Source organism: Aplysia californica, unplaced genomic scaffold (assembly GCF_000002075.1).
Source record: "Aplysia californica isolate F4 #8 unplaced genomic scaffold, AplCal3.0 scaffold00841, whole genome shotgun sequence".
NCBI classification, from domain to species: Eukaryota; Metazoa; Mollusca; class Gastropoda; order Aplysiida; family Aplysiidae; genus Aplysia; species Aplysia californica.
Genome location: NW_004798111.1, coordinates 89,778 through 108,848, shown reverse-complemented (window position 1 = coordinate 108,848; position 19,071 = coordinate 89,778). Strand labels below are relative to the sequence as shown.

The 19,071-nt window shown below is 40.8% G+C and overlaps 2 protein-coding genes and 1 long non-coding RNA gene across 3 annotated transcripts in view; 2 read left to right on the top strand and 1 right to left on the bottom strand.

The window, feature by feature from the left end:
- The first annotated feature begins 10 nt into the window (after positions 1-10).
- Positions 11-1,366, top strand: LOC118478694. Its single transcript, XR_004859231.1, has 2 exons — positions 11-112; positions 162-1,366. It is a non-coding gene; the product is annotated as an uncharacterized LOC118478694 (long non-coding RNA).
- Positions 1,367-2,825: 1,459 nt separating this feature from the next.
- LOC101847456 lies at positions 2,826-8,449 on the bottom strand. The gene is made up of 4 exons (XM_005110013.2): positions 8,317-8,449; positions 7,701-7,767; positions 6,646-6,779; positions 2,826-4,435 (listed from the first exon to the last, which is right to left on the bottom strand). Exons 2-4 carry the CDS (start codon positions 7,735-7,737, stop codon positions 4,271-4,273), a joined length of 336 nt encoding a protein of 111 aa, XP_005110070.1. The 5' UTR covers positions 7,738-7,767; positions 8,317-8,449; the 3' UTR covers positions 2,826-4,270.
- Positions 8,450-10,251: 1,802 nt separating this feature from the next.
- LOC101847914 (DNA polymerase epsilon catalytic subunit A) overlaps positions 10,252-19,071 on the top strand; it is a gene marked incomplete at its 3' end in the record, with an annotated part of 42,717 nt that continues 33,897 nt past the window's right edge. The window contains 10 exon segments of the mRNA XM_013088945.2: positions 10,252-10,500; positions 11,099-11,228; positions 13,367-13,447; positions 13,931-14,068; positions 14,518-14,672; positions 16,375-16,449; positions 17,068-17,200; positions 17,636-17,743; positions 18,029-18,139; positions 18,526-18,611. Coding sequence (XP_012944399.1) covers positions 10,433-10,500; positions 11,099-11,228; positions 13,367-13,447; positions 13,931-14,068; positions 14,518-14,672; positions 16,375-16,449; positions 17,068-17,200; positions 17,636-17,743; positions 18,029-18,139; positions 18,526-18,611 — 1,085 coding nt within the window.

Sequence of the window (19,071 nt, the reverse complement as noted above, 5' to 3'; positions counted from 1 at the left end):
GTCATGCTATGTGGACTGCTACATGACGTCATGCTATGTGGACTGCTAGGTCATGCTATGTGGACTGCTACATGACGTCATGCTATGTGGACGGCTCCTACTGCTACATGACGTCATGCTATGTGGACTGCTACATGACGTCATGCTATGTGGACTGCTAGGTCATGCTATGTGGACTGCTACATGACGTCATGCTATGTGGACGGCTCCTACTGCTACATGACGTCATGCTATGTGGACTGCTACATGACGTCATGCTATGTGGACTGCTCCTACTGCTACATGATGTCATGCTATGTGGACTGCTCCTACTGCTACATGACGTCATGCTATGTGGACTGCTCCTACTGCTACATGACGTCATGCTAGGTGGACTGCTCCTACTGCTACATGACGTCATGCTATGTGGACTGCTCCTACTGCTACATGACGTCATGCTAGGTGGACTGCTCCTACTGCTACATGACGTCATGCTATGTGGACTGCTCCTACTGCTACATGACGTCATGCTATGTGGACTGCTCCTACTGCTACATGACGTCATGCTATGTGGACTGCTCCTACTGCTACATGACGTCATGCTATGTGGACTGCTCCTACTGCTACATGACGTCATGCTATGTGGACTGCTCCTACTGCTACATGACGTCATGCTAGGTGGACTGCTCCTACTGCTACATGACGTCATGCTAGGTGGACTGCTCCTACTGCTACATGACGTCATGCTATGTGGACTGCTACATGTACAAAGAGTATCTACTAGTACTACTACATTAAATGTGCATGGACTGATCCTACTACATTTGTACTACTACATGTACCAACAGTCCAACAGTATCTCATTCGACAAAATATCACAGCCAAGACTGCAGCTATGCTATAGTTTCCCCAGTGAAATTTAAGCAAATTAATTTTCTCGTTGAATTTTCCAAATGTATATAATTATTTATTATAATTGTAGGCTACTACTTCACTACAGTTCATGTTTTGTATTTCCTTAAGTTTACTGTGTACCGGTACTGGGTGTGTTGTCATGACACACTGCTGTTTGCTGTGGCTGTTGTCATGACACACTGCTGTTTGCTGTGGCTGTTGTCATGACACACTGCTGTTTGCTGTGGCTGTTGTTGTCATAGTTACCGGAGCTGGTGGGTTGTGAGTGCCCCCCCCCCCCCCCCCCCCCCACTCCGCCTGTCGTACCCCCGGCCGTGGTGTACATGAGGAAGTGGTTTGATCTTCTGTCGCTGTTGTGTGTTCTCGCTCACTCTCTCATTCCTTCATTAAAACACGCGTTGATCTTCTGTCGCTGTTGTGTGTTCTCGCTCACTCTCTCATTCCTTCATTAAAACACGCGTTGATCTTCACTATAGCCTGTGTTTGTTTCATTTGTTCAATTTACATTCCAAGTCAAAGAGCAAAAGGACGTAGGTTGATAAAGTGGCCTACGTTCTGTGTTGATTGCTTCGACACCACATGATACAAATGTGTTTGTCTTGCTGTAACAGTGAAGATTCCCTGTGTCTATTTGTAAGAGTTTTACGGCACTTACAACACAATTCGGTCAAATAAGTGCCGAAGAATAGATGTATTACAAGAGAGTGACATACACAAAAAAGGAGAAATAAGGACGATAGATGTTTGAGTTTGACAGGAAAGAAGGAGCAAACCACACCAGAGCATCCGCCTATAATATGATTCTTTGAAAACACCCCAAAATTGTGCAATATATTGTACCCAGGGAACACAACATCCCACAGACAGACAGAGATACAGGAGAGATAGATCTCCCCACTCGGGAATACAACATCCCACAGACAGACAGAGATACAGGAGAGATAGATCTCCCCACTCGGGAATACAACATCCCACAGACAGACAGAGATACAGGAGAGATAGATCTCCCCACTCGGGAATACAACATCCCACAGACAGACAGAGATACAGGAGAGATAGATCTCCCCACTCGGGAATACAACATCCCACAGACAGACAGAGATACAGGAGAGATAGATCTCCCCACTCGGGAATACAACATCCCACAGACAGACAGAGATACAGGAGAGATAGATCTCCCCACTCGGGAATACAACATCCCACAGACAGACAGAGGATAGATCTCCCCACTCAGGAATACAACATCCCACAGACAGACAGAGATACAGGAGAGATAGATCTCCCCACTCGGGAATACAACATCCCACAGACAGACAGAGATACAGGAGAGATAGATCTCCCCACTCGGGAATACAACATCCCACAGACAGACAGAGGATAGATCTCCCCACTCAGGAATACAACATCCCACAGACAGACAGAGATACAGGAGAGATAGATCTCCCCACTCGGGAATACAACGTGGGTCTCCTCCTGTGTGGGACAGCCGAGTGCCTAGCCACTGCAGTAAAGGCCCCTCATAGAGAACACAGTCAACTCGGAAAATGTATGTAATACGTAACACACAACACACAGTAGACAGCCGAGCGCCTAGCCACTGCAGTATAGGCCCCTCATAGAGAACACGCTCAACTCGGAATGTATCAACAGTACAACACACGGTAGACAGTCAGTTTAATTTAGTTTTAGTAAGAGTTTTACGGCACTTGCAACACAATCAGGTCATATAAGGGCAGAAGATTAGAGGTGTTACAAGAGAGTAACAAACACAAAAAAAAGGAGGGGAGATTATAGAGAAGATAGATTTTTTTATAGGAAAGAGGGAGCAAACCACACCAGAGCACCCGCCAACCACCCACCAGGGTAGACAGTCACACAACACATAGTCATAGACAGTAGACATGTAAAAATATAACTCACGCAACAGTCTCTAAGCTTGACAAAAATCACTCCACTTTAATTACCAAAACAGATGTATGTATATATACGGTATCTATATATATAGATATATATATCACAAAGTCAACATCCTCTTACTAACATACATGCATGCGACACAAATCTCCAAGCTCAAAGCCCACTTGAACTTACCTAAGAACAAAACCCATCCTCTCCGTCAAACAGCACAGGCACTCTATTACATTGGACATATATAGCACAAATCTAGAGCTTGACCTCCATCACCAACACACATGTCACAGGGTCAACCCATATGAATAATTATCTCATTATTTAAAAAAGCCACACACCCTACACCATTTTTTAGTTTTACGAAAAACGTTTCTAAACTGCACTGAACAATAAACATCACCAAACATGTAGATTCCACTCAAAAACCATGAGTTCTCTGCTATTACATTACAAAAGCCATGAGTTCTCTGCTATTACATTACAAAAGCCATGAGTTCTCTGCTATTACATTACAAAGGCCATGAGTTCTCTATTACATTACAAAAGCCATGAGTTCTCTATGACATTATAATGTCATGTATTATGCACTCAGTTTTCAAGCTCAGAACAAAACAAAACAAAACAAATCCACCCAAGTTAGAAGGCAACAGTTTGTCATGGTTACGAACAAACTTGTTACATTGTCATGGTCATGAACAAACTTGTTACATTGTCATGGTCATGAACAAACTTGTAACATTGTCATGGTCATGAACAAACTTGTTACATTGTCATGGTTACGAACAAACTTGTTACATTTTCATGGTCATGAACAAACTTGTAACATTGTCATGGTTACGAACAAACTTGTTACATTTTCATGGTCATGAACAAACTTGTAACATTGTCATGGTCATGAACAAACTTGTTACATTGTCATTGTTACTAACCAACTTGTAATATATTCCTAACAATAACAACATGCCCTACCACCAATCTGTCCACGACAAAATTGAACTCTTCCATTGTTTTCTCCTGTAACATAGCGATGTATAAAAACAATAGCCCATCCTTCAAAGTCCCATGACGACCAGTACATCGGCAGAATAGAATACTTCTCCTGCTACATACAGTGACATAACAACGTAACACACCCGTACTGTCACATTTCGCTACATCAGAAACTACAAAGTTCCAACAGATACTTTTGGCCGTTTTGAGTTACAAAGACCATGAGGTCAGAAACCGTAAGATTATTACGAGTCGTTATCAAGATATTCAAAGAAAAAATCTTGGACGTCAAATTTCTCCAAACTAGGTCTAGGTAGTGAGCAGACAGAATGATCTCGTTCTAGGGTCGTGGTTTGTTGTTTGTCGTCACTGATTCTGCGGCACACAACGTATTTCTCCTAGACACTCGTCAGGGCTAAAAGGGCGGGTTTTGAGCGTTGTGATTGGACACGAGGGGCACACGGTAAGTGACACGTCAAGCAAACTTGATCACAGATTCTGCTGCTATCTCGTCAATATGTATATCGATAGGATCGCCATTTTTCAGATTTTTTGCTTGCCCTTTATTGTCAATGAGAATCATCTTTAAGCTGTCTGCGTTTCCTGCGATGTTGTTTTCATCAAACAGCTGTTGTTTTACCTGGAAAAAGAAAAAGCAAATAAAATAAAATACTGAGTGAAAGCAAAATGTAAATAATGAAGGAAGATTCCCATAACAGTAACATCACAAACAAAGATTCATATTACAGTTATAACAAACAAAGATTCATATTACAGTTATAACAAACAAAGATTCATATTACAGTTATAACAAACAAAGATTCATATTAAAGTTATCACAAACACAAAGATTCATATTACAGTTATCACAAACAAAGATTCATATTACAGTTATCACAAACAAAGATTCATACAGTTATCACAAACAAAGATTCATACAGTTATCACAAACACAAAGATTCATATGTATATTACAGTTATCACAAACAAAGATTCATATTACAGTTATCACAAACAAAGATTCATACAGTTATCACAAACAAAGATTCATACAGTTATCACAAACACAAAGATTCATTTGTATACTACAGTTATCACAAACAAAAATTATATTGCAGTTATAACAAACAAAGATTCATATTAAAGTTATCACAAACACAAAGATTCATATTACAGTTATCACAAACAAAGATTCATATTACAGTTATCACAAACAAAGATTCATACAGTTATCACAAACAAAGATTCATACAGTTATCACAAACACAAAGATTCATATGTATATTACAGTTATCACAAACAAAGATTCATATTACAGTTATCACAAACAAAGATTCATACAGTTATCACAAACAAAGATTCATACAGTTATCACAAACACAAAGATTCATATGTATACTACAGTTATCACAAACAAAGATTCATAATACAGTTATCAAAACATGACAACTGAACAAAATCCTCTTTCCCTGTAGAACCAAGAGTTGGTAGCCTACTACTACAGACACTACAGACTTGCCTACTACAGACTTGCCTACTACAGACTTGCCTACTACATGTACAGACTTCAACATAAGATAAGGACCATGTGCAAATTTGGCTAAAATTCCCTGAGGATTTCCGTGCTGCATGTGGTGGTTCTGCTCCTAAAAAGGAAGCTTTGCAGTACGCATTGTTAACCCATTAACACTTTTATAGCAAGATAATTTGAAACACTCCTTGTTGTCTTGTTAAAGGATTTTTAAAAATCAGGGCTACCTGTCATAGTGGTCTTTAACTTATGTTGAAGTCTGTATTTAAAAATTATTATCAGTTTATCTGGTCAAGATAAAGATCGATTATTGGTCCATCATGTTCTCCTCCTCTTGCAGCACAATGTGCCGGTGGCTGTGGTGTAGCGGTAAGGCACTTGGTCAACGCATGTAAAAGACAAAAGTTCTATTCCCAATCCCATGAAGGGAGTTTTTTCTATAGAGTATCTGGGTCCGATGGCCGGGATGTTGCATCCCTCTCAGCTCTCAGCCATCGGGGCTGGCCCGGCAGGCAGGCTGGAAGCGGCCAATGTCTTGTTGGATTTGTGTCACGACACGATGGAATCAGGCACTCACCACTTTTTGGACATGTGTCACGACGCGGTGGAATCAGGCACTCACCACTTTTTGGACACGTGTCATGACACGGTGGAATCAGGCACTCACCACTTTTTGGACATGTGTCACGACGCTGTGGAATCAGGCACTCTCCACTTTTTGGACATGCAGTTTAACACGGATAGCTCCAATTCGTTGAGACTGGGCTCTGTAATTCAGGGATCCGCAGTTCGAAGGATATCTTACCGTACTTAGATTAAAGATAAAGAAGAAAAAAAAAAAGAACGGGACCGCAGACATAGTTCAATGTGCAAAAGTCAGTATTTCTCTAGCTCAGTATCTGTCTCAGTACCTGTGCCACAGTCAGTATTTCTCTGTGTCACTACCTGTGTAACGGTCAGTATTTCTCTGTGTCACTACCTGTGTAACGGTCAGTATTTCTCTGTCTCAGTACCTGTGTAACGGTCAGTATTTCTCTGTCTCACTACCTGTGTAATGGTCAGTATTTCTCTGTCTCAGTACCTGTGTAACGGTCAGTATTTCTCTGTCTCAGTACCTGTGTAACGGTCAGTATTTCTCTGTCTCACTACCTGTGTAACGGTCAGTATTTCTCTGTCTCAGTACTTGTGTAACAGTCAGTATTTCTCTGTCTCAGTACCTGTGTAACAGTCAGTATTTCTCTGTCTCAGTACCTGAGTAAGAGTCAGTATTTCTCTAGCTCAGTACCTGTGTAACAGTCAGTATTTCTCTAGCTGAATACCTGTGCCACAGTCAGGGGTACGGCAGCTTCCCCTCCATGCGTTTCCGGGTCGGTTTCTACGGGAACCATTCTCAACTGCGGCGCAGTCTCGTTGGGAAACTGGACAAAAGCCTCCACTCCACTGACAGTCGCCTCTGCAACACACACAGGACAACATTATATAACAACACACACAGGACAACATTATATAACAACACACAGGACAACATTATATAACAACACACACGAGTCAAATATAACTACAAAATTAGAACAATATATACAAAAACATACACAGGAGAACATTAGAACAAAATAACATGTTCAATCAACAACACACAGAGGACAACTTAGAGCAATACACACAGGCAAACATTCTAACAATGGAAGTGCAACACACTAGAAATACCATTGGTATAATCGTAAAGCTCGTCATAGTTTATTTTTCTTTTCTTTAGAAAAATAACCCATGTATTTTGAACAAAAGTTGAGACATTAGCGACTGAAGTAGGTGCGCGCTGCCTCGTGCAAGAAATGGCTGCCAAAGTGTAAGTGTACTAACTTCTGAAGCTTGAGAGTCTTTGGAAACTGCAAATTTAGACATCTACATTTCTCGTGCTCTGACCCACCTATTTCAGTAAAATCCATATATATAATGATGTGTTTACAGTGCAGCCTCTCTATAACGACATCGTCGGGACCAGAAAAAATGTCGATATAAGAGAGTTGCCGTTACAGAGAGGCAACATAAAATTACTAATAATATATATGAGAAAAAATTGAAATTTTGGCACCATGCCGCTATACAGAGAATGTCGCTATATCGAAGATTGTTGTAGAGAGGCTGCACTGTATGTGTTTTTAAAGACATTGCTGCTGAGCCACAATAATGTGTTCCAAAACTGACAAAAACTTGTACAGATTGGCCGAGCAGCAGGACAATGCTAGCATCTTAGATTTCATTATTTTGACAAGCACCCGTTTTCAAAATAACGGCACACATGTATATATAATGCACACCAGTTTCTCGTAACGATTCGAAAGTCGAGCACAGTTTGTAAAGTTTGTTCTCCAACCTGCCGCGTCCAGACTGAAGTCAGCGTCATCCGCCATACTTTCCTTACTGCAGCCCACCCGCGATATCTGTCACCAAAAAATAGAAGAAATTGGGCTAAGACAAGTCGAGATTTAAATATAAATCCAAACAATAAATACATACATAAAAATAAACATACATGTAGTTTCTGTCTGGGCCAGGCGGCTGGCCTACTAGATCTAGATCTAGATCTAGATCTAGATCTAGATATAGATATAGATCTAGTAGTAAAAAAATAACGCACCGCCATTATAAATGAAACACCGACACCGCTGGTGACTGAAGGATGTCCGTATCGGTGATCAACTACCACTACCTAATAAATGATTGTGACTAACTTCTAGATATAGCTTTCTAGACCTAGATCTAGATCCAGATCTAGATCTAGCGCTAAAACTAAATAAAAGTATTAAATTTAAACTAACGAATAGCCCACATTCATTCATAGTGAGTCATAATGATTTACAATAGAAGAGTCTTATATCTCCCTCTATCTTCATAAGAAAGTAGCGAGGGAGCACACAATTTTTCGGCTTCGATTCAGAACGCAATCAATTAATTATAAACTCTGATAGATCTAATTAATTATGACTTACCCGAAAACAAGCTGGAAAAGATTAGACGATGTAAGAAATGTCACAGAGAAAGAGCACGTCTTGCAAGAGTAAGCTTAAATTAAAATAGCCCAAAATGGCTTCTTGGGAAAACCGAGCTTGGCTCGCAAGTGGGGGAAGGGAGGGAGGGGTGGATACCTTGGGCGGGCAGAAATTCGAATAATCGCATAAGAGCCCAGAACTGGGTCTCAAATTCATTATTTTCCAGGTGGGGGGGGGACATCGCTTTCCCTTTTAAAAAATGAAAAAAAACCGATTTAGAAATGGAAGAGTAGCATAAATTATGCCCCAGTTGGCGTTGCCAAGGGAATTTTCGCCCGAAAAACCCCGGGGGGGGGGGGGGGGGGGGAGGAAGGACTCTATGACAGCAAGAGTTCAAAGGTGCCGACAGACTCTGAGCCACGATCTCTGACCACGTCACAAGCAATAGAGTTGCAGAGGGATTATTCTAATTGCTATCAACCCCTGCAACTAGGTACAAAAACTTCAATTTCCCATGTCTAGAAGAGTTTCTTAATGCCAAATTTAAGCTCCGCCCCTCCCCCTCAACCCCCCCCCCCTCACAGCAACCCCACTCCTTCGTAAGCCATGAACTTTCCAGCGCTTTTTATCGTTGTTGTTGATGACTTCAGAGAACTGACAAGCTTGCCCTCCTCCATAAGGACTGTGATAACATATAGGCCTATTATCTAGTAAGAACAAATGAAAAAAACCCCAACTCATATAACTACTGAAAAAGAAAACAGTTACTATTATTGTTCTGAGCTAATAGCAGCACAAATTGAGACCCCCAAAAAGTTATATCTGTGATTCAAAGAGTCTAAGAATGACAAAACGATTATATACGACATCAAAACGAATCAGAAGCGAGTACAACTTTATTTGTTTTCAAACTGAGTCAGCTCAAACTGAATCGCTTTCAGAGTCAGCTAATGAAGTCACCCTTTGACAGTAACTACATGATGTACGACGAACACTGGAGCCAAATTCAGTTTGATGCTCAAGTAAATATTCTTCAGAAGTGATTTTCCCCCTCTTGATCTGCAGAGACGTTTGCCACAGCAAACTAAAATAGAATGACTACAAGAAAAACTAGATTCTATTTCCTGCTATAGGATTCTATTTTAAATAGCTTTGATAAGTAGATTTCGTTTTGTTCGGAAAAGAGTTTATTAATTAAGTGAAGCAGATAATGACAAGTATACCTACATCAAAACGAAGGAAATAACCGTTTTAACAAGGAGTTTACTAAATGAATTGCTTTAAAATAAAGTATGGCAGTCACAGTGGGTGAACACGTGGCCGACTTGGACTTTAAACAACCCCCCCCCCCCCCCCCCCCCCCCTCCGAAAAAGCGATTCGTTTATTCGGAGTTTTGGAGAACTAGGAAACTATTTCATCGGTTTTGGAAAAAACAAATCTTGCCCAGTAAGTAATCTTTGAAGGAACGGCCTATTAATAGAAACGGGAATTTCTGTCATGACAATTAAAAAAGTTTCTTGAAAAAAAGAACTGGAAGGCACAATCTTCTCTTTTTACCCAAAAATAAAATAATTATTTTTTATGCTTGCATTTTCTTAAGATGTTAATTAGGCATATTGTCATGCTGTTGAAGTAAAATGAAATAAATACAATCGGGTTTTCAACTTTTTAGTGATTACAGCGCGCCAATTTTGCTCTGCGCGCTGGGCGATTGGTGTTCGTCCAATAACGTCTGCAGTTTTCCTTCAGACTGTCGGATACATTTACGATTAAGCTAAAATCATATCTATTTATACGAAGAGCAAATGAATGAAATAAAGCTGTTTTTGTTACACAGAAAGCAAAAAGTACATAATAATTAATTTGTTTGAAAGAAAAAGGATAGATTCCAACTCCGATTGACCCTATACCGGAACTCAACCCTGCAGGTCCCAGTTTAGCCAGTTCCCGCCATCGCGAAGTTAACCTAAACAATAACAGAAACGTCGAAAACCACCACTAACCAAAGACAGTAGGATGTCTTTGTCTTTGCAATGAATCTGCAATACTGTAGTTAATCAACAAAGTAAATTACAGCTTTAACGTCCCCTGTTAGGTCCATTCATTGTCGGCATTATGGTTCTCCAGAACACTGGAAAATTTCATGCAGAAAAAGAGGGAGACAATGAGTCTGCTGGAGGAGGGTAAGCATCAGGCTGATGATCATCAGGCATCAGCTGTTGACGTTGTTACTACTGTTTCGAAGACATTCGACGCCTCTTTAATTATGAATTGAATTCCCTAGCAGGGGGCTTAAAACATTGCTATTAAATTTGATCTTATGGTTTTATACTGATGTCGGTAAATTTTTACTTTCACTCCCGCACACATGCACTGTTTCAGGGGTCAAACTGCTGTACTGTTTGCTGCAGATCACACATAAAGCCACTAAAACTGTCGCAAATCAATTATTTTCAATACAATTTCAAATTTAACTGTAAAATATCAAATTATGGGTGTAAAAACAGGGGGGCGTAACCCCCCAGATTTTCTTTTACCCCAGTGGGGCAGGCACCCCTGGAACCCCCCGATTGGTCCAAAGCATGTCTATCTCGGTTAAAAACAATCAAATATTTCAAAAACTATTAATTTGCGACGGAAATGAAGTTGATATTCGTGTTCAGCGCATCAATATTTAGTAGAATATAGACTAGCTGAGTGTGAGACGGGAGGGAAAGTAAAAAAATACCCTGATGTCATATCTAACTTTATTACTAATACTTATTCCTTTTTAATTTTTAGAGCAAGAGAGGATTCGACTGAAAAGAGGTTACGGCGAGCTGTTTTGAATGACGAGGTTGATGCTCGGTTTGGCTACGAGCGCTACAAAGATGCTGCAGAGAAAACTGGTTGGCTCATCAACATGCACCCGGTTAGCAAAGACTTGGGGTTTTTTGGGGGGAATGTATACAGACCCGGTAACCGGGAACAAAGTCACAAAGTATACAGACCCGGTAGGGGAACTTTTAAATTTTGTGATTTCGGAAAGTTTCAGCACCCTCTTGGCTCAGGGTAGACCTAGGTTCTTCTTTCTAGATCTATGGCCTAATTTCGAGGTTAGCCAAGATCTATAGACACCTGCCCTTGGCGCGACCGTGCCCTGAGCGTGACCAGTTCCCCATTTTTCCTTCTGTGCAGCTCGTGTGCAATCTGTTTTATTAGAGTTACGTGCCTTGTCTAGTTCCACTTTTGGTCAATCCTTTTGCGAGAACGTCAGTCGTCTGCTAGTGCAGCAGTCGAGTTCCAAGTGAAAGGCTTATCAGAAACGTTCTTTGAGAAGTTTTCTTCAGTTACTAAACTAGAGTAGCAGGCCCAACCCGCGACCACTTGTCTCTGTACCCTCTGTTATCAATAAGATAATTGTTTTCATCATGATTTGATAAAGAAATGATTTTACTAACCTTTATAAATGGTGTACTAACAACTTTCTTGCACCTGTTATATCTGTGCTCGCATGGTCGCGCCCTGTTCCGAATGCGGTCGCGTTGAGGGCATGCGGTCGCGCCAAGGGCAGAGCATTAACATGTTAAAATGCGAAATCTGCGAATGACGTTTTGGATTGACTGACGATATCACAGTATAAACCGGAAGTTGACACATTGAAGCGGCCCTGAACATGGATTGCATGAATGACCTATTTTGCTGACAGAGACCGCTGAGAAGCAAAATACGACTAATGGTCGCGGGTTGGGCCAGGTACTCTAGATCTAAATGAAGATTGCGGATGTCTTTTCAACGAACGATCATTTTTCCTCCGTTTTGGAGTAGATCTAGGAGGAATTACAATTTGAAGAAAAGAACAATGTCATAATTTCAATCGAGCAGTCACCCTCCCCCCCTCTCTCTCTCTCTCTCTCTCTCTCTCTCTCTCTCTCTCACTGTCTCTCTCTCTCTCTCTCTCTCTCTCTCTCTCTGTGCTCTGTCTCTGTATATCACTCGCATTCTCTTTTTCTTTGTCTCTGTCTTTCTTTCTCCCCACCTATTTCCCACTCTATCTTTCTCTCGTTCCCTCCTGCCAACTGGGGCATGTCATACATTTTGCTAGCACTTCCTCCAGCTCTCTCTCTCTCTTTCTCTCTCTCTCTCTCTCTCTCTCTCTCTCTCTCTCTCTCTCTCTCTCTCTCTCTCTCTCTGTCTCTCTCTCTCTCACACACACACACACACACACACACACTACCGGGTCTGGGTGCTGAAACTTCCCGAAATCACAAAAGAGTTCCCCTACCGGGTCTGTATACTTTGTGACTTTGTTCCCGGTTACAGGGTCTGTATACACTTGTTTGGTTTTTTTCCTTTTCATTTGTTTTCTTCTCAACAGTTGCCACCATCACCAGTGTTGGAAAGATTTTCATTCATTCATTAGCCTAAAGAATAGATCTAAATGGTCTCCTAAGACTCTTGGAATTGAAAGGAATCATGTCATAGTGATAGTCATTGTTTTTAAAGTCCAGACACAAGAAATGAATAGCTTATTTTGTTGTTGTAGGCCTAAATAATTGGTGTTTGTACTGATTTAATTTGATGTGCAAAATGATAAATTGGAGTCCGAGATTCTCTTTGCACTTTGTGTACCTTGGTTCTGTGTATCTGTCTCACCTGTTCTCTGCACTAATACATTATTGTGGTCATGTAGGCTACTTCTCTTTACTCAAGAAAACAATTTAGTCTTTTAATTTGGAATAGTCAAGAACAGTAGGCTACTAATAGTCTGTAGTATATATTGTGTAATGAACTGCTATTAACTCTATGTATAGATAGTATCAACATTCGAATAGTTCTTTTCCTTGCTAAAAGACTTAATAAAATTAAATAAAAGGATATTTAATTTTGATGTTGTGATTTGCAAGGTTCTTAATTACCTTTTGAAAAAGTGAAACAAAACTTTTTAGACACTTTTGAAAGGAAATTATTATTGAATCATTGTAGATGATTGCACTATTACATTTTTGGCAATATTGATCACTGGTGGGTTTTTTTTATATTAAAAAAAATAAAAAATTTCCCCTCCAGACAGACATTCTGGATGCAGACAAGAGGTTGGTCAGTGCTGTGGACTACTACTTCTTGCAAGAGGATGGGGGGAGATTCAAGGTAAAGACAGGCTCATTCGACCTGTGACTGAATCTTATGAATAATTTTATGTTTGGTCTGGTCACAATGATTATATGTTGTGAAAGACCTGTTCAGTAAACCCCCTGTAGGCCAATAATGTACTTCCGTCAGATCCAATATTTGATATTGTTCACCACCAAAATCTCTGGAAAAGTGAATGTTTAAGTGAAAAGTATGTTTTACTCTGGTAATTTTCAGACAGCTTTTTTTTTAAAAGAATGAAATATTCAATGGGATTTAGGACCTCCGAAAGTAAACTTGACAGCGGAGAGTATGTTTTCACCTCTAGTATATCGTTCTGAAGTTTTACTGTAGTTACTTTTTGAAATTGTTACTCTCTCGTTGCACTTATGAATAAGACTTTTAAATCTCATTGCAAGTGCCGTAAAAGTTACAAACAAAAAACTAACAGAAAAACCTTTAAAAAACCCTCTGTAACGACGGAAACTGTTCTGTGGTCAGGCCACGCTGGTGTTCAAGCCTTACTTCTTCGTGGCCGCCCGCGGGGACTGCGAGAGAGAGGTGGCCTCCTACCTGACGCGAAAGTTCTCGGGGAAAATCGCTGCCATGGAAACCGTCCACAAAGAGGATCTAGACTTGGTGAGAGGTTGCCAGATATTGTCGGTGTTGTAACTGGTATATTTTTCTTATATATATATAAGTTGTCACATGCGGGTGTACACATATGATAACACCTGGACACAGAAATGTTTGGAATGGAAAAAAGTTTTACTCTAAATTTGATTATTCGAAAGGACCAGTTACCTAGCTTCATGTCTAAATTAGTGTTTTAGACAGATTATTAGCATAATTGATTAAAAGTACTTTTTCAGAACTATCGGTAAATTGTCTGTTTTTAGTTCTAAATTGCTGCTGTTTTAATGCAACAATGATGCCCCCCCCCCCCCCCCCCCAATTCTTTGCATTTCATTTACAAGTTGTTTGTGGTACGTTAATACTGGGAAGTTTCATCACAGAATACCTAGACATGAGCAAGTTTGAACTTTTCGGAGCAGCTTCCTGGTAGTGACTGATGGTCTATGTTTCAGCCGAACCATCTGGTGGGCCTGAAGCGGTCGTACATCAAGCTGTCGTTCCACAGCACCGAGGAACTCATCAAAGTCAGGAAAGAGATCTTCCCAGCCGTCCGGAAAAACAAAGAGCAGGAGAAGAACTCCAACAACTACACCGACCTTTTGAAAAGGTACACGCGGGAGATGATGAGGATTTTTTTCCTCCTTCTCCTCCTCCATCTTTTTCTAGCAATGCCAATCGCCCGCTGCGCCTTGTGCCGGAAATTGGCCTCCGCGTGAGGGGTATTTTTTGGGCCGCTCGGAATCAGAAGTGACTGTCTTCTAAGTATAGTTACGGGAAAACTCCTGGACGAAAATAAATGAAACTCGGCAACCAACCAGAGGAAAGGTTAAACTAACGACATGCCAGCGTACAATCCCGAACGATTACTAGAACCGGAGATATTGCCGTGTTTGTGAGAATTTCCTGTGCGGTTCGAAAACTAAGCGGAGCTGTGGGTTGATCGCCGACCACACAAGCGCCCCACATGTCTTCTTTATTGCTGTAAAATTTCAGATCTCTGCGTTTAGTAGATTTTCCGTACCAACTTAAAATTACCACCCACCCATTGATAAAACACTAGATCTAGAAACTTAATCGCGCATTCCAAACGCGAGGTGCCGGCATGCAAGAGGCGCGTGATCGCTAGGCGGCATGTGATTGGCTGCCTATAACCAAATGGGTCACCGATGACTACATCGCGGGTTTTCCCGATAGCGCTTTACTGAGTTTTAGAAGGGGTGATCGCGTTGCGGTAAAAACGATGTCACGCAATTCAACAAATTTCACGCAAATATCAGTCTTTAAGATCCAAAGTAATGAAGACAACGAAAAAGTGATAGCAGAACTAGATTCGACACTAAAAATCACATGGAGATACCAAGTTTCATTCATATGCTCCAATTCATTACTGACTTATGAACAGTTTTTCCTCAAAATACACCAAGACATGTCCCACATTTTGGCGATTTTTTCCTATATGAAGGTCCTCCAACATTTTGCAAACAAAAATCCCAATAACTTTTTTATTTATCAATGGATTTTTAAAATTAAAAAACCATAGTTCTTAGAATTTACTCTAGTTTCATTTAAGCCCATTTTAAAGCAATTTGGATGAAAATTTAATTTTTCATTGTCATTGCTACTTTTTCTCCTTCTCTTCTTCCTCTCGCCTCTTCTCTTCTTCCTTTCGCTCCTTCTCTTCTTCCTCCTCCTCCTTCTTCTCCTCCCCCTCCTCTACCTTCTACTCCTCCTCCTCTGTTTTCTTTTTCTTCCATCTGTGTAAGTTCTATCAATGAGTTATTCCTCAGACTCTTTTTGTGTTAGTTTATCTCGTCGGAGCAAGATCGCACGACCATTATGTCAATTTATGATAATTATGATCAAGTGCCTGATCTGCGACGGACATCGGCGATCATGGTTTGCCATTCATTCCTTTGCTCGGATGCTCTCAAAAAAGCTACATTACCCTAGTCTTTCCCTGTCTCCCTTCTGTTTTACTTCTCCAAGAGGTTGCTCCGAGCCGACCCCTGCCTCGTTTGCCTTTATTTTTGCCAGTGAGAACAATATGTTTTAGGTCTTTATGTTTATTCAAATGTCCCAGAAACTGTATTTGTCTTTTCCTGATTGTTTTTATCTGAGAGCTGCCCATGTAGGCCTCTTCAAGTACTACCTCATTTGATTTCTTTTCCGTCTCAGAAATTCTGAGCAGTCTCCTGAAAAGCCACATTTCTGTTGCCTCCATTTTGTTTTCTCTGTCTGTAGTGAAAGTTTGTGAGTGTCTGTGTGTGTGTGATGTCTATACTTTATTCTTTTATTATTATTTTTTTCAGTCACTTTGGAGGAGAAGAAGCCCTGGAGGTCTCCAAGAAAATCTCGGATCAGATGGAAAATATTGTGGACTTGAGGTGAGAGAATAACAGCAACACGGCTGTAAACAAACACGACATGTAAACAAACATAGCATGTAAACAAACATAGCATGTAAACAAACACGGCATGTAAACAAACATAGCATGTAAACAAACATAGCATGTAAACAAACACGGCATGTAAACAAACATAGCATGTAAACAAACACGGCATGTAAACAAACATAGCGTGTAAACAAACATAGCATGTAAACAAACACGGCATGTAAACAAACATAGCATGTAAACAAACACGGCATGTAAACAAACATAGCATGTAAACAAACACACAGGCCACAGAAAGTCGTGAAGGAAAAACTCCTGGATGGTGTTGTGGCTTTTAAGTGATTTTTCCACATTAGGATTGAGGACCCTTGAATAGAAGCAGCCAGCCTCCCAGATTAGTTAAACTGTGGCGATAAAGCCATAGAACGTTTACAACCCAAGCCAGCCAATGACAGACTGCAGGTTGTTTTCTTGTCAGAAGTGACTTGAATTGTCTTTAGTTTCTACTCTTTTAAGGGGGAGACGGTTGGAGGGCACTACATGCATGCAGGCACACACGCAAACTTGCGATTGCACATACACACACATTTTGTGTTTTCTTTTTTCCAGAGAATACGACGTTCCTTACCATGTACGCGTCTCCATTGACCTCAAGATTTTCGTCGGCCATTGGTACTCGGTAAAGGGCAAAGGGTCGCATGAGCTGGAGATGTGGAGGAGAGAGGACCTCGTGGCTTGGCCGGTAACTAATGCTAGTCGTGCACGCACCACAAACTTTTCTCTCTGATATGCCAACTCTTACTTGTCTCTCTGATATCCCAACTCTTACTTGTCTCTCTGATATCCCAACTCTTACTTTTCTCTCTGATATCCCAACTCTTACTTGTCTCTCTGATATCCCAACTCTTACATGTCTCTCTGATATCCCAACTCTTACTTTTCTCTCTGATATTTAAACTCTTACAATCAACTTTTCTCTCTGATATTTAAACTCTTACAATCAACTTTTCTCTCTGATATTTTACGTCTTTCCTTACCAGACCATTTTTCTCACTACCAGATTGTTTGTAGAAAGTCTCTCTTCATTTACCTTTAAAGAAATTCAAAATCGTTTACAATTCTTTTTTTCTGGTCTTTTATCATTTTTTTTTTTCGTCTTTCCTTCCGTCCGTGACAGGATCCAGTGGTGCTGGCCTTTGACATCGAGACAACCAAACTTCCCCTCAAGTTTCCCGACGCCCAGACCGACCAGGTCATGATGATTTCCTACATGATTGACGGACAGGTAGGAAAGAGTGCAATCTTGATTGTAGCACATTCTCTATGACGTTCTTCCATTTTTGCCTTCTGTCTCCTCAAGTGCTAGATAAATATTAACATAGTTTTCATCGTTCAACAAATATCCACGAAGCCTTACATCATGTTTACTCTAAAACAAAGTGGAGCAGGATTATTCTGTAAATGAGGGAAGAACAGAAATCTTCCATTTTTCTCAAAACGGGGGGAGAAAAAATGGGATATGTTGCATTATGCCACGGAACTGTTGAGCTGTTGTCATTTTGTCGGACAGGGCTACCTGATCTGTAACAGCGAGATCGTGTCGCAGCACGTCGATGACTTTGAGTACACGCCACGACCTGAGTTTGAGGGACCCTTCACCGTCTACAATGTGCCGGATGAGGTCAGTGGGATATACGCTGTTGCAATATTGGTGGGATATGCACGCATACACACACACACAATTACAGTATTAAATGTCTACACACACACGTGCACACACAGTTACATTATTAGATGTCTACTCACGCACGCACACACAGTTACAGATCTTTTACTGTCTATGGCCAGATACCCATTCACACCTGGGTGAAGTGAGGAAAATTCTTGTGAAGTGGCTTTTTCCATGGATACAACTTTAGGCTGAGCTGAGTTTCAAACCTCCAATCCCACAACTTCACGATTACGAGTTTAGTAGCCTAACCACTAGACTATTATCTGAACAATTTAAAAGATAAAAATATTAATTTTAATTTATTTTATTTGATTATTTGATTCGTCTGTTTTCAGAAAAGTCTGTTACAGAAGTTCTTTGAGCACTGCCAGGAGGTGAAGCCACACGTGTTTGTCACCTACAACGGAGATTTCTTTGACTGGTGAGAACATTTCTGTCAACTGGTGCTGTGCAGATCAGCCTCTTATCATCATCATCATCATCATCCTCATCATCATCCTCATCATCGTCATCATCATCATCATGGCCTTTCTCCCCCTGCACTAGGGTATTGGCCATGAACAAACACTTTCCACCTGTCCCTATCCTGGGCTAGCCTCTTGATGTTTTTCCATGTTTATCAAGTTTCTTGTCTGTCTGCTGGGATATTGTATCCCTCTCAGCCGGGGTCTGTCTGCTGGGATGTTGTATCCCTCTCAGCCCGGGTCAGAAGCCTACCTCCTAAATGATCTAAATTGTGTTGATGAAGGCGTAAATAACACATACAGTAAAATATTTTACTCTCTTCTTCCCTCCCCTCCCCTCCCATCTCCCCTCCTTTCCCCTCCCCTCACGTCTCCCCTCCTTTCCCCTCCCCTCATGTCTCCTCTCGTCTTTCCTCC